Source organism: Trachypithecus francoisi, unplaced genomic scaffold (assembly GCF_009764315.1).
Source record: "Trachypithecus francoisi isolate TF-2019V2 unplaced genomic scaffold, Tfra_2.0 Lachesis_group0, whole genome shotgun sequence".
NCBI classification, from domain to species: domain Eukaryota; kingdom Metazoa; phylum Chordata; class Mammalia; order Primates; family Cercopithecidae; genus Trachypithecus; species Trachypithecus francoisi.
Window position 1 is genome coordinate 62,729,758 of NW_022681453.1, and position 14,427 is coordinate 62,744,184.

General features: G+C 50.3%; 1 protein-coding gene across 2 annotated transcripts in view; it reads left to right on the plus strand.

Annotated features, from left to right (window-relative positions):
- The first annotated feature begins 2,020 nt into the window (after window positions 1–2,020).
- Window positions 2,021–14,427, plus strand: part of ZXDC (ZXD family zinc finger C) — a 37,694-nt gene continuing 25,287 nt past the window's right edge. For both annotated transcript variants that reach the window (XM_033210926.1, XM_033210927.1), the window contains exons 1-5: window positions 2,021–3,040; window positions 5,612–5,764; window positions 5,867–5,945; window positions 7,193–7,323; window positions 11,851–12,021. In XM_033210926.1, coding sequence (XP_033066817.1) covers window positions 2,134–3,040; window positions 5,612–5,764; window positions 5,867–5,945; window positions 7,193–7,323; window positions 11,851–12,021 — 1,441 coding nt within the window. In that variant the 5' untranslated portion in view covers window positions 2,021–2,133. The remainder of the gene's footprint in view (window positions 3,041–5,611; window positions 5,765–5,866; window positions 5,946–7,192; window positions 7,324–11,850; window positions 12,022–14,427) is intronic.

Genomic DNA, 14,427 nt, shown 5'->3' on the forward strand with positions numbered 1-14,427 from the left:
GTGAGGGTTCCAATTTTTCTATATCCTGTTTTTTAAAAAATTACCGCTATTTTGGTAGGTGTGAAGTTGTATCTCACTGTGTTTTGATTTGCATTTCCCTAATGATTCATGATGTTGAGTCTCTTTATTTGCTTATTGGCTGTTTGTATTATCTTCTTTGGAGAAATATGTCTATTCAAACCTTTGCCTTTTAAAAAAGTGGACTGTTTGTCTTCTTGTTAAGAGTTCTTTATATATTCCAGATAGTAGATCCTTATCAGATACACGATTTGCACACTCTTCTCCCATTCTGAGTTGTCTTTTCACTGTTTTATTGGTGTCCTTTTACCTGAGTAAGTTTTTAATTTTGATGAAGTCCAAGTTATCTATTTTTCTTTCTTTTGCTTTCAATATTATATTAAGAAACTATTCCCTAATACAGGGTCACATAGATTTACACCTATTTTTCTTCAAATAGTTTTATGCTTTACATGTAGGCTTTTGTTCTATTTTGAGTTAATTTTTGCCTCTGATGAGAGATACAGGTCCAAATTGGTTCTTTTGCATGTGGAGATCCAGTTGTCCCAGTGCCGCCATTGTTGAAATGACTATTCTTTCCTCCACTGAATGGTCTAGGAACAATATGCCTTCGGCATAAACTGATATATATAATGGATGTATCCTATTCTTTTTAATATTATAATTTGTGTTACTTCTAAAAAATACTCTTAATAATAAAGCATTCATGTATTTAATAAATATGCATCAAGAGTCTTTCTGGGCACACACCGTGAATAGGACACAGTTCCTGGGCTCCAGCAGACTACATTCCAGAGGGGGAGAGACAGTGAAGGAGCAGGGAAGGAACACACAAAACAACGGGTGATGAGAGCTCTAAGAGCAAACAGATCAGACAGAGGTGGGAATACGGGACTGGGTAAACATGTGCTTTGGATCAGAAGGGCCGCAGAGTCCTCCCGGAGGAATCAGAATCAGCTGCGCCAAGTCTCTGAGGCTGGAAGCAGCTTGGCCTGCTGGATGAACTGGGAAAAAGAGGTGGGGTGCGGGGGAAGGGTGGGGGGCAGCGGGAGAGTGGCGGGAAGGGAGGGAAACAGGTCGGGGAGGGTAGACTAGCAAGGCCATACGCGCCTTCGGGATGGGGGTGAACATAATTTGATGTGCAATTTTTAGATCATAAAACCGTGCCCCGTGGATTGGAGCGAGTGGAGCGGAGGGAGACCGATGACCAGCTAGTAGTTATTTTTCAAGTACCCAGGAATGAAGTGCGGGTTTGGATCTGAGTGGTGGTGAGGTTGAAGTGGAGGAGTCCAGATTGAATGTGGAGGTGCACGGTGAGGTGGGAGAGGGCGAGGAACGGAAACAGTAAGTAATTCAGCTGTTGCAGAGTGAGGTTTTGTCAAGTTTAGTAGGAAATACAGTTGGAAATACAGACAGGGGCCCTACCTATCAGGGAGGCCCCGTGTGCCCAGCAAGGACCTGGGCCAAAGCAAACGAGGTCTGTGCGCCAGCGGCGGCGGGCGGGCTTGCACTTAAGTGAGCTGGGGTAGGCATCCAGCCTGTTGGACAGGTTCGAATCCTGAATCTGCCGGCTGCCAACTGTGTGTGTGACTCAAGCTCTCCGTGCCTGTTTCCTCACCCCTGGGTGACCGCGCACGCTTATTCAGCTCAGACAGGCACAGCCCCTGGGACGCGGTCAGTGCTTACGAGAGGCTGCTTGTTAAGTGCCTGAAATATTAATATGACTCGAAGTCAGACAAGCCTCGACTTCTAAGCCAGCGGGAACGAGAGCGAAGCGCTTAGCTTTCGGAGCCTCATCCAGTCCCCGGCGGTCCCGCGCCCCGCCCTCCGCCCTCTTCAGTGCCGGCGCTCCGCCCCCCGACCCCGCGCCCCGCCCTAGTCGGTCCCGGCGCCCCGCCCCGCCTCTGGCGCCCCCGCAGCCCCGCCCCGCCCCACGTCACGTCGGCCCAGCAGGCCTCGCGCATCGCCCGGCAGCGTCCGCGCACGCGCGGTTCCGAGCCGGACTCTACGCCGGGTCTTGGCGCGGATCGCGTCCCGGGGCGGTGCACGCACACCTGGGCGGGGCGCGGCCCGCGCTGCGTCCGAAGCGGCTCCGACGCCGTCGCTGGGCCCAAGATGGACCTCCCGGCGCTGCTCCCCGCCCCGACCGCGCGCGGAGGGCAACATGGCGGTGGCCCCGGCCCGCTCCGCCGAGCCCCAGCGCCGCTCGGCCCGAGCCCCGCGCGCCGCCGTCTGCTATTGGTGCGGGGCCCCGAAGATGGCGGGCCCGGGGCGCGGCCCGGGGAGGCCTCCGGGCCGAGCCCTCCGCCCGTCGAGGACGACAGCGACGGCGACTCGTTCTTGGTGCTGCTGGAAGTGCCGCACGGCGCCGCCGCCGCCGAGGCTGCTGGATCACAGGAGGCCGAGCCTGGCTCCCGTGCCAACCCGGCTAGCCGCCCGGAGCAGGGCCCCAGCGGCCCGGCCGCCGCCCCCGGCCCTGGCGTAGCCCCGGCGGGCGCCGTCACCATCAGCAGCCAGGATCTGCTGGTGCGCCTCGACCGTGGCGTTCTCGCGCTGTCTGCGCCGCCCGGCCCCGCAAGCGCGGGCCCCGCCGCGCCCCGTCGCGCGCCCCAGGCCTCCGGCCCCAGCACGCCCAGCTACCGCTGCCCCGAGCCGCAGTGCGCGCTGGCCTTCGCCAAAAAGCACCAGCTCAAGGTGCACCTGCTCACGCACGGCGGCGGTCAGGGCCGGCGGCCCTTCAAGTGCCCGCTGGAGGGCTGCGGCTGGGCCTTCACAACGTCCTACAAGCTCAAGCGGCACCTGCAGTCGCACGACAAGCTGCGGCCCTTCGGCTGTCCGGTGGGCGGCTGTGGCAAGAAGTTCACTACGGTCTATAACCTCAAGGCGCACATGAAGGGCCACGAGCAGGAGAGCCTGTTCAAGTGCGAGGTGTGCGCCGAGCGCTTCCCCACGCACGCCAAGCTCAGCTCCCACCAGCGCAGCCACTTCGAGCCCGAGCGCCCTTACAAGTGTGACTTTCCCGGTAACCGCGCGCTCGGGGGCGGGCGGGCTGCGCGGTGTTGCAGGCAGGCCCGGGGTGCCACGTCCGCCCCACAGAGGGGCCTGCCAGACCTTAGCAAGCCGGGAACGCAGGCTCTTCGGGATTTGTGTTCTAGCTCCTTCCATGTCATTCGATTTGAGATCTTGGCCCTGCCTTGCCGCAGGGATTTCGATGGCAGGTAGCGCAGATCACCACAGCTGCGCTTCCCAAAGGTGGCGGCAACAGATATCCTTAACCTGCTTGCGCTTGATGAAAGCGGCAGCGCATCTTCACAGAGTGGCACGGAGCTGTGTGTCAGGTCTTTATTTTCCTCAGTCTCGTCATTTATTTACGGGGTGCACACTCCATGCTGGAGGAGCAGAGATGAATGTGGCCAGATTCAGGACCTTAACACGCTGGGAGGATAGCCACAGGTGTGCGCACATCCTGGCTTTTTTGCCTTTTATACTTTTATTTCCGTTGAACCTCACAGTTTTGTGAAGTTTTAAAAAGTAGCCGTCTGTGAAGGTTAAAAACTCAACTCATTTTACACATGAAGAAACAGAGGCCGAGCCTCGTGGATAAAGTCCACTGCTGGTGGCCGGCGCGGTGGCTCACGCCTGTAATCCCAGCACGTTGGGAGGCCGAGGAGGGCAGATCACAAGGTCAGGAGATCGAGACCATCCTGGCTAACACGGTGAAACCCCGTCTCTATTAAACGTACAAAAAATTAGCCAGGCGTGGTGGCAGCCGCCTGTAGTCCCAGCTACTCGGGAGGCTGAGGCAGGAGAATGGCATGAACCCCAGAGACGAAGCTTGCAGTGAGCCTAGATCGTGCCACTGCACTCCAGTCTGGGCGACAGAGCGAGACTCCGTCTCAAAAACAAAAACAAAAAAAGTCCACTGCTGGTTATTTCTCCGCTGTCTCCACTGTGTGGACCTGCAGTTGTAGGGAATGTAGGACTCCAACACAGTTAATTCTTCACCAGGATGGGCAGCTTTCCCTGCTTTCACAGAGACAGGGTTCCTCCAGAAGGGCAAGAGAGGATTCCTGCCTGGAAAGGCAGAAGAATGGGGTCGGCTGGATGGCAGAGCCCAGGTGGGGATTGTGGGCTGTGGTGAGGGCCCAGGAGGAAGGACCAGTCATTCAAACCGAAACTGGAATGTGTGCCTAGCGTGCCCTTAACCTGTATATGCACACGGCTCTCCTTATAATGTTTTCAAACAAGAATTTTGAAAGGATGAGATGATAATTATGAACGGGTTTTATTATTTTTTCTCTCGCATATGCCCGTGGACTGTCTTGCGCATTCCTCTTCAGAGAGAATGTGGCTTGAGGCCACTAGCCCAAAGCCTTTTTTAGTCATACATTCTTGGGAATCTGATGGTGGCTGTAGACCCTCTCCCTGCTAAAAGTTTCATTCTGTGTATGATGCTAGGAAGGTTAGGGATCCTGCCTGCTTCCAGGCATGAGGTCCCTTCAGGGTTTCGTGTTGGCTGATCCATGAGGCTTCTTGTGTTGAGATGAGATTAGATGCTTAAAAGCAGGAGCAGTACCAGTGAAGCATCATCAAAGGGCCCAGACCTGAATTTCCTGAGGGCCTGAGCCAGGGAGTGGGAATGATGAGGGTCTCTAGCAGGTGAGATTGCAAAGGGAGAACCAAATGGTGTAATTATCTATGGGGTTGTGGGGGGTTCTTCGGGGCATTTGGGGACCAGATTGAGGCCAAAGATCAGCATTTCCTGGTTAGATGTTGCTGCGGAAAGTAGGGTTCCTTGGGTTGATACTTTTGGACAGTGCTATGCCATGTACATCTGTGTGGCAGTTCACAGGCATGATGGTATCTTGTTAAAGTCTCCAAGAAGAGCTGCGGCAAAGACCCCTGTTAAACATCCTGCAGCCTCATATTTTCCACCCTGTTGGAGCCCTGAATGTTTCTGTTGGAGGAGAAGCATTGCTGTGGAATTGTTAAGGCTTGGCTGCTTTGGCCGAGGGTTAGGATGGAGGTGAAGATTACAAAGCAGAGAACCTAAGGAAATGGCAAAAGGAAAAAGAAGCCAAATAGCAAGGGACAGGGCTGGCAATTAGAGGGTGTCAGGGAGGAAATTTGGATGTGTAGAGGATGCAGCATCACCCTCAAGGGGTGAAAAATCCTGGCCAGTAGAATGATTTGTAACCTTTCAAAGATCAACCCTGCCAGACAAAATCTTGTTCCTTAGTATTTGATTTCTCTCATGGGGTTCTTAGGTCTCAGCCTATGTTCAGGATCAGTGCTCTGGGACTGGCCAGTAGATGGCTTTGAACGGAGGACTTTCTCTTTATCAGCTGTTCCATCTCCAAGTCGTGTTGCAGCAGGTGGCCAGCGTGTGCCTATTGGCTGCCATTAGCTGCCTTCTTGTGGTGATCACAAAGCCAACAAGCATTAATGGTCATCCCTTTTTAGAGAGTGCTTCTGAGTCATGTTTTTCCTTGTCTGCTTCGGGGTGAACAGTGTCCAGTGGGTGTGACTAGCATTAGCTATGTTGTATAATTTTTGCCACGCTTTGAGCAGGGTTTTTGTTTTCCTTGTTCAGGCTGTGAGAAGACATTTATCACAGTGAGTGCCCTGTTTTCCCATAACCGAGCCCACTTCAGGGAACAAGAGCTCTTTTCCTGCTCCTTTCCTGGGTGCAGCAAGCAGTATGATAAAGCCTGTCGGCTGAAAATTCACCTGCGGAGCCATACAGGTAATGAGCTAGGGAACGCAAAGCATTTGGACCCAAGATTTGTCTTCATTGTAGCTGTTGGAGTTGTAAATTTTATGCTGTGTAATTTTTTTCTTTCATAAGGTGAAAGACCATTTATTTGTGACTCTGACAGTTGTGGCTGGACCTTCACCAGCATGTCCAAACTTCTAAGGCACAGAAGGTAATCCTTACATTTTGGTTTGTGTTATCAGCTTTGAAAATGAGTGATTTGTCAGCAGCAGAAACTAACAAATGAAATATCTGTAGACATTTTTTAAGTTGTAAAAATAGCTCAGTGTTGATAATTTGGAAAATTCAGAAAATGTAAAAAGAAAATTGCTGAGAATCTCATCACCTGAAAACACTTTTTTCTGTGTATAATTTTTTTTTTTTTTTTTTTTGAGATGGAGTCTCGCTCTATCGCCCAGGCTGGAGTGCAGTGGCACGATCTCGGCTCACTGCAAGCTCCGCCTCCCGGGTTCACGCCATTCTCCTGCCTCAGCCTCCTGAGTAGCTGGGACTACAGGCGCCCGCCACCACGCCTGGCCAATTTTTTTTTGTATTTTTAGTAGAGACGGAGTTTCACAGTGTTAGCCAGGTTGGTCTCGATCTCCTGACCTCGTGATCCGCCCACCTTGGCCTCCCAAACTGCTGGGATTACAGGTGTGAGCCACTGCACCCGGCCCTGTGTATACTTTAAAAAAAAAAAAAAAAACTCAATTGGCATACTCTGTTCTTTAAAAAAGAAAAATTCCAGTTTTGTTTAACTTAACATCGTAGAATAAGCTTTCTTCATGTAATTACAAGTTTTCATGGTGGTAATGACAACCCTGGAGACTGTCCAGGTGATGCTCAGCACTTTAACTGTGTGTTTTCTATCTTCCCAACAACCTCAAAGCTAATGTTCTTATTCTCCCTGTTTTACAGTGAGACTCGGAGAGATTCGATGGTTTTTCTGTGCTTGCACAACTGGGCTCTGAGGATTTAATATAAAAATATCACTTAGGAAAAGACAGTCTTTACAAGTTGGCTTAAGAGAGTCTTTTAGCATTGCAGCTGATGCTCTGTGCACATTTCTCATGGCCCTCTGTCGCTCGGAAAGCTTGTTGATCATGAGGGTTTCTAAACAATAGAAACACCTTCATCCATACATTTGAGACTCCAGTGTTCTTAAATTGAAATAGCATTAATTGTTCAATGTGTGTCTCTGGGGTCTGCTTAGTCATTAAGGTAGAATTTTTAACTATGGGGTAGCTAAATTGCAAATCTTCTCATATGGATTAAAGACAGAGTAAAGATTTTCTGAAATGTACTGATGATTTTTGTAAATGTAAAGTTTGTATTTTGGTATATTTTGTAGAATTTTAAACAAAGAATCACGGTGAGTTGTGTGAGGAATCCCAGCTCCTTTATTTTTCTGTCTGGCAGGAAACATGATGATGACCGGAGGTTTACCTGCCCTGTCGAAGGCTGTGGGAAATCATTCACGAGAGCAGAGCATCTGAAAGGCCACAGCATAACCCACCTAGGCACAAAGCCATTCGAGTGTCCTGTGGAAGGTAGATTTTAAAACATTGCTTTGAGCAGTAAACTAAGTACCAGGCCAACATTTATCTTGTTAAGTTTCCATTGTTTGAAGGTAAATGTTAGCTGCTTAAAGGCTGACTCAATATAAGTTGCGGCATTATGTTTAGTTACCTCATTGAGTTAATTGTACTATTTTGGGAGTAGTGACTTGAGAATCAGACACGGTTTGACTCACGGCCCTGATCCTCACTAGATCTGTGGCTCTAGTTAAGTTACCTGTTTAATTTGGTGGTCGTGAGGATTAGGTGAAACGTGGAAAATGCCTGTTTATCCATCTGGCATGGAGCTCGGACTCAGTAAATGGTAGGTACTTTTGAGATCACGTTTGAATGGTCACTCCAATCATTTTGTAATTGTATAGCAATAAAGCTAGACTGATTTTTTTTGTTTGTTTTGATTTTTGAGACAGAGTCTTGCTTTGTTGCCCAGGCTGTAGTGCAATGGCGCAATCTTGGCTCATTGCAACCTCTGCTTCCCAGGTTTAAGTGATTCTCATGCCTCAGCCTCCTGAGTAGCTAGGACTACAGGCGTGCGCCACCACGCTTGGCTGATTTTTATGTTTTTAGTAGAGACAGGGTTTCACCATGTTGGCCAGGCTGGTCTCAAACTCCTGACCTCAAGTGATCCACCCACTTTGGCCTCCCAAAGTGCTGGGATTACAGGTGTGAGCCACCGCACCCAACCTGACTTTTTAAAAGGGATGGTAGAGAGGTTTCTTCCTTTAAAACACTGAAGGCTTAGTTCATTTGCCAGAAATTGGCTGCGTGACCTGTACGTGCTGGCCCTACTCTAGTTCTGCTGGTGCACTGGGAGGCAGTGAGCCAGGGCATGTTGGGTGGTCATGGATTCAAAGTCGAGCTCTACCGCTCCCTAAAGTGGTGACCTCAGGCAAGCTGCTTCTCTGGGCCTTGGTTTCCTTATCTGGAAGAGAGAATATTAAAGACCCGTTTAAAGCTGAGACTAGCTCTTAGAACATAGTGAACAAATATACAAGTGAACGTATGTACAGTTCCTCCTTCCGTCAGGGTTTCAGCTGGAGGTGCAGACAGGGGAACAGGTAACACGTAGGGTGCTGCAGGGACACAGAGGGTTTCCCCAGACTGCTCTTCGGGGTGAGAATGGCCTCACAGTCAGCTGAAGAAGGGGAAAGAGCACCAGACACGTGCGTGTGGGTGTTGGGGGTGAAATGGCCTGGGAGAGCCTCTCAGGGCCAGGAGTGGCAGGCTTGAGTGCTTGGGTGAGCGTATGATGTGATCATGTTTGAGTTGTGGCTCAGTCTGACTTCAGGAAGGAAAGCAGCCAAGGGTATGGGGAGGTGGGATGGCCTGGATGGGGGTGTTAATGGTGGGAAAAGAGAAAGGGGCATCGATGGCAGAGGTGGGAGTTAGAAGTCACAATATACGGTGATAGATTTGGATTTTAGTTGAGGTCAGTGTCTCAGCTGAGTGGATTTGGAGGAAACAGAGTTTGGTTTGGACATGTTGTGTTTTTGGTACCTTTGTGCATCTAATGCGCAAAGGGCAGGGGATGTGCCGCTGGCGCTGGGGAGAGTAGACCAGGCAGGGAGCGAAACAGACAGCACCCAAGTCGTCATTTAAGCCACAAAAGTGGATGAAATTCTCAAGGAAGAGTATAAATGGAGGAGAGGCAGGGTAGTGTAGTTGATCAAAAACTTGAATTCTGGAGTCACACTGCCTGGATTCGAGTCCCAAGTCTGCCATGTAAGTAGCTCTGGGACCTTGGACAAACACTTGAAGCTCTTTGTGCCTCTTCCTCATCTGTAGTGAATAAAACCTCCCAGCGTTGTTGGCGAAGGCTGGATTGGTTAGTAAGTTTAGAGCATATGGAAAACATCAGTATATATGTCAGTTTAGTGTTGTTATGATAGCTGTTAGATTTTCTTAAAAAGGACCTAGGACAGAGCCCTGGGGCTGCCCCTGATTCCAGTAGAGTGGCTGGGACAGGTACTGGCAGGACCAGCAAGAGCACAGAGGGGGTGGTGCTGAGGTGAGAGGGGATGTGTGGAAGTAGGGGTCACCTTGAGTGCTAGGGTGAGCCAGGACCAGGGAAGACATGCCTCAGTGCCACATGCTGGTTCGTCTTGGTGTGTTGATGGATGAGGTTCCGTGGGGTCACTCAGGCAGAGTCCTGCTCTGATGCCCTGAGAGGTGGCCTGAGTGGGAGACGGAGATGGTTTGTGCTGACACTTCCACCAGAGGTGACTGGGGAAAGGGGAAAGGTGGGTGTTGGCTGTGGAGGATGGGGCATTTATTTCTGTAGAACTCTGTTTCTTCCAGCAAGTCTAGGTATTCTGCTGGGAGAGAAAGGGGGCATTCCCCATGTGGTGTGTGGGCAGCATGTGGAGATGGAGTTGGAGCTAGTGGGAGGAGTCCAGAACCTCTCCTCAGCTGGACTGAGAGTTGATCATTCTTGGGGTTGGGCAATAGTTGGGACTGATGACACCATTTTTTCCACTTTGGTAGATGTTTGAACTGTTGTATAATAAAAAGTAAAAGGCAAAACTACCTTTTTTTGGTAACAGGAGGAGGAGGAAAGGACAGGGCCACAGATCAGAAGTCTGTCTGAGGACAGGCACTGGGTGGCATCATGGCAGCCTCGGGGCTGTGTTTGCTGGGGCCTGTGTCTCGTGTGTTGCTGAGCCTCGTGCTTGCCTGGCTATCTACATGAGTGCCTCACTGTCCTCTGAATGCAGTTTGCAGACAGGTCTATCAGTAATGGCTGCTTCTGCCTCTCTCTGGTTGCAGCTTGGATTTGTAAAGAATGGACACAGATCTCAATATATGGGCAGAATTTGGAAAAGCCAGCAGTTAGTACACATGGAGAAATGATTACATTCCTGGTTGTCACAGGAAATACAAACCAAAATGAAATATATTTTTGCCTATGGAATTAGCAAATACTTTAAAAAATGGAAACCCAGTGCTGGCAAGAGCATGCAAGGGTCCTGTTGTAGCGTGGCCCTGCCATTGGGAAGGCATTTGACAGAAGATGTGCTTAGAGCCTCTGCTCTGTGACCTGTCTCTAGAAATCTGTGCTCAGGACCCCCAGCTGGGAAAGGGGGTTCCAGTGTACCCTGTGTACCATGGTGAGCAGGGCAAGCCTGGGCTGTCGGACCATCTCCTGTGTTTCCCAGATGGTCTTTGATGAGCCTGACCTGGAAATGAGTTTGCAGCTGTATTAGAAAATGAAAAATGTAGTTGAAAACTACATTCACAGGCAGCCAAGGCCCTTACTCATCTGGGCGTATCCTATCTTCATAGCCTCTTTCCTTAAAATATCCCTCCTCCAGGTGCTGGGCTCCAGCAGTACCGCCCCACCGTCCTGAAAAGGTGCCGCGAGTGCGTCGTGGCTCGCTCCACTTGCTTAGGTCCGTGCAGAGGCTCTGTAGGCAGGTATGGCTTTATTGGGCCCTCAGCACCCCTGAGAAGCAGGTGTCATTCCCGTTTCACAGAACAGAAAAAGGAGATCCGCAAAGGATAAATAATTTGTCTAAGGCCACACTACTGGTAAGAGGTTGAACTGGAACCCAGGCTGGGGTGCCTGCACTGCTGCCCTTCATGCCCCCATACCTTGGCTGGGCAGCTTCTGCGGCAGGAGCGCCATCTGCTTTGCTGCACAGTGGCGCAGTCACCTCAAATGCTGCATACTCCTGAGACTGCTTTTCTGCCTTCTCGGGAGTGGTGCGGTTTCCTCTGCTGCTCGCATGCTTCAGTGTTGGCACTGACTTACTGCCCTTTATTGAAGCAGCTGGCTATTCTACTTGCCCCTGCCGGGTCACAGGCCTCTGGCCGCCAAGAGCTCCACATCTTCTCTCTGCACCTGTATGGGGCAGAGCGCCAGCGTAGTGGAAAGCCAGGGCACGGAGGGGAGGTGACTATAACTTTGAATGTGTCTTGTTTTTCCTCTGATGCCTGTGTGCAGATCAGAGTCATAAGTGGATTGGGAGTGTAAGCAAGGAGATGCCAGCTCTGGGCTCCAGGACACCCGCTCAGTCTCCCTGGGCATCCAGTGTCTCAGTGGGAAAGGGAAAGGACTGACTTTGGTGATCTGTCGAGATAGTTTCCAGCTCTAAATGTCATCCTAGGATTACATTTTTTATGGTAATAGCTTAATCGAGATGACTAGAATAAATTGTTTGCAACTGAATTTAATTTAAGCAGTTAATACTTAATTCGACTTAATCTTCCCAACATCTCCATGTAGTGGGTGAAGAAACAGGCACAGAGGTTGCTTAGACATAGCTGAGGTAGGACTTCAAATCTCCCTACGTGTTTCACTGTATCTCTTGCTTTTTAAAAAGTTTGCTTTTGACTTGAATTGCTTGTGATGGTACTCCTAGAGATACTTGGTTTCTGTCCTTGCCAGTAGCCAGGGTGCAAAATACAGGTCTGGTGGTTCTGATCTGATGAGGAAGTGTCACTTGTTCCTGGTTCCTTGGTGATCCTCAGGTTTCACACTCATTACTCTTTTTGTTCCAGGATGTTGCGCAAGGTTCTCCGCTCGTAGCAGTCTGTACATTCACTCTAAGAAACACATGCAGGATGTGGGTGCTCCGAAAAGCCGTTGCCCGGTCTCTACCTGCAACAGACTCTTCACCTCCAAGCACAGCATGAAGGCGCACATGGTCAGACAGCACAGCCGGCGCCAAGGTCTGCACTTTCCATGGCCCCCGTGGGGAGCTGCTTCCTTGCAAGAAACGGGAATAGTGCCAGTGCCCTCTGTTCCTTCTTCACCTCTTGGAAGGCATCGGGCAGTGGGGTTGTGGCCATGGCTGCCAAGCCAAGTGGCCTCTTTTGCACTCTCTCTGCCACTTTCTTGCTTTTGACCCTCTAATCCCTCCCTTGTCTTTTGTTTTTTGAGACATGGTCCCTCTGTCACCCAGGCTGGAGTGCAGTGGTGTGATCATGGCTCACTGGAACCTCAGGGTCCTGCTCAAGTGATCCTCCCACCTCAGTCTCCAGAGTAGCTGAGCCCACAGGCATGCACCACCATGCCCAGCTAATTTTTGCATTTTTTGTAGAGACGGGGTTTTACTGTGTTGCTCAGGCTGGTTTTGAACTGTTGGGCTCAAGCAGTCTGTCCACCTCAGCCTCCCAAAGTGCTGGAATTACAGGCATGAGCCACCATGCCTGGCCCCTCCGGTGTCTTTGAAATGCTTTCCTGGAAGAATCTTTCACTTTGTTGACTTTCCCTAGTGTATGTCCCCTAAGCCTGTGTCTCTCACTGGGACTTTTGTCCTGAATTCTGAACCTGCCCCTCCTGCGTTTCCGTCTGCCTCAGCTCTTCTCTCTCCAAGTAACAAACGCCAGGGCAGAGTTGTGTTTCAGGAGTGAACTGGGAGCAGTGAGGGCTGGAGAGGGCAGGGTTAGAGAGGAAAGTGACGGTGGCCCGGTGACCTGTGAGGGGAATGCTGAGTATGTGAGTGCCTGGTCATTGGGCAGCTTTGCAGCATGGGACTAGGAAGCCTATCCCACTAGGCCTTCTCCACAGTCCAGGATGCAGAAGTGCCTGGCAGCTGTGGGGGCGGCCCCTCTGAGGAGCATGCGCATGTGCCCTGCTCTCTGGGGCCTGGTGCGGTTATCGCTCCTCACTGGGCCTGGCTGATGGCATGCTAGCTAGCCCTAGAGTTACTTCTGCTGCTCAGTCCGTGGAAGCTGTGTGTGTCACCAACTGGGTCCTCCTGTGGACTGTGTGACCAGCAGCACCACAGCAGAGCACTGGCCTTGGGGCGCCGCTGTGTCACAGCTGCCGCATTGGCAGGGGACAGGCCTCCATGCCTCGCACAGAGTTTGATGAGGGGTTGGGCTCAGGACAGGTCTGTGGCCTTTGCTTTCTTGTGATCCTATTTGGAAGTGGTCATGAAGCCCCTCCTTGGGATCTTGGACACTGATCTTTCACAGTTATAGCAGTTGCCATTCAGCTTTATATTTAAATAAATTACCCTTCTTGCTTCAGTAGTGTCTTGAGGACAGGGAGTGTGTGTGCCACCTGATTCCTGTTGGAGGGTGTCATCTTTGCTCACAGAGGCCCACATGACCAGGGCCCCTTTCTCTGATGGCTCTGTGAGACTACATCACTCAGGCCTCTCCCCTGTTCGGCCGTTCCCTCCCATGGCACACTTCCCCTTTCCTGACCTGGCCAATTCAGAAGTCAGCAGAAGCCCAGTGTTATACCAGATGCACTTTCCTTAAACTCTAGTGGGATGTGAGACCCTCTTCTGTAGCAGCTTGTGTATCCCAGGCTTGAATTTCTTGTGCGACAATGACTTATTTGTGTGTCATCCCCCTGCCAGCTGTCAGGGGTAGAAGACCAGGTGTCACCATTTCTCCTAGTGAAAAACAGGCACTAGAACACCCGGTTACTGTGGGATTATGTCATGCCCTCAGTGGGTTGTTTCAGTCCCCCTAACGGTGGTCCTGGGAGTGGGGTCCTCACTGGTGAAACCAAGATAGAAAGGACTTGCCAGGGTCACACCCGCAAGAAGGGCTGGGGCTGGGCTTTGAACTGTGGTGATCATGACTGTTTTGCCACTTGCTCTGCTAACTAATGTTTATTTAGTGATTGTGTTAATATCTGGCCCTTGTACATGTCTGGTCTCTCTAGTAGTAAATGTTTATAGAATTAGTAAAGTGCTAAATAAGGAAATTTATTAATAAATGGGTATCATTTGCACTGAGATTATTCATAGTCTCTTCACAGGGAGCTGAATCCTCAAGAGAGTCAAGGGAGTTTTTAGAAAGTTTTGAAAAACTGACATAGTTTTCCATTTTTAATTTCTCCAAAGGATCACTACCATTTTCTTTCAAAATGCTTCATTGGTACTAAGGGATATTTATTGAAGAAGTGATGCTATATTGATGCTTTTTTTTAAGCTTTGAAGTAACATGACAACTAAAGACGATACATTCTGATTTTGATTTTCTTTTTGTCTAGAATAGATTTTTGTAGATTTGCATTATTAAAAATAAAAAATATAATAGACACTCTGGCCAGGTGTTCACAGCCTGCAGGTATGAGTTTGGGGTCAGTAACAGCTGCCGTGGGAGAAATAGAAT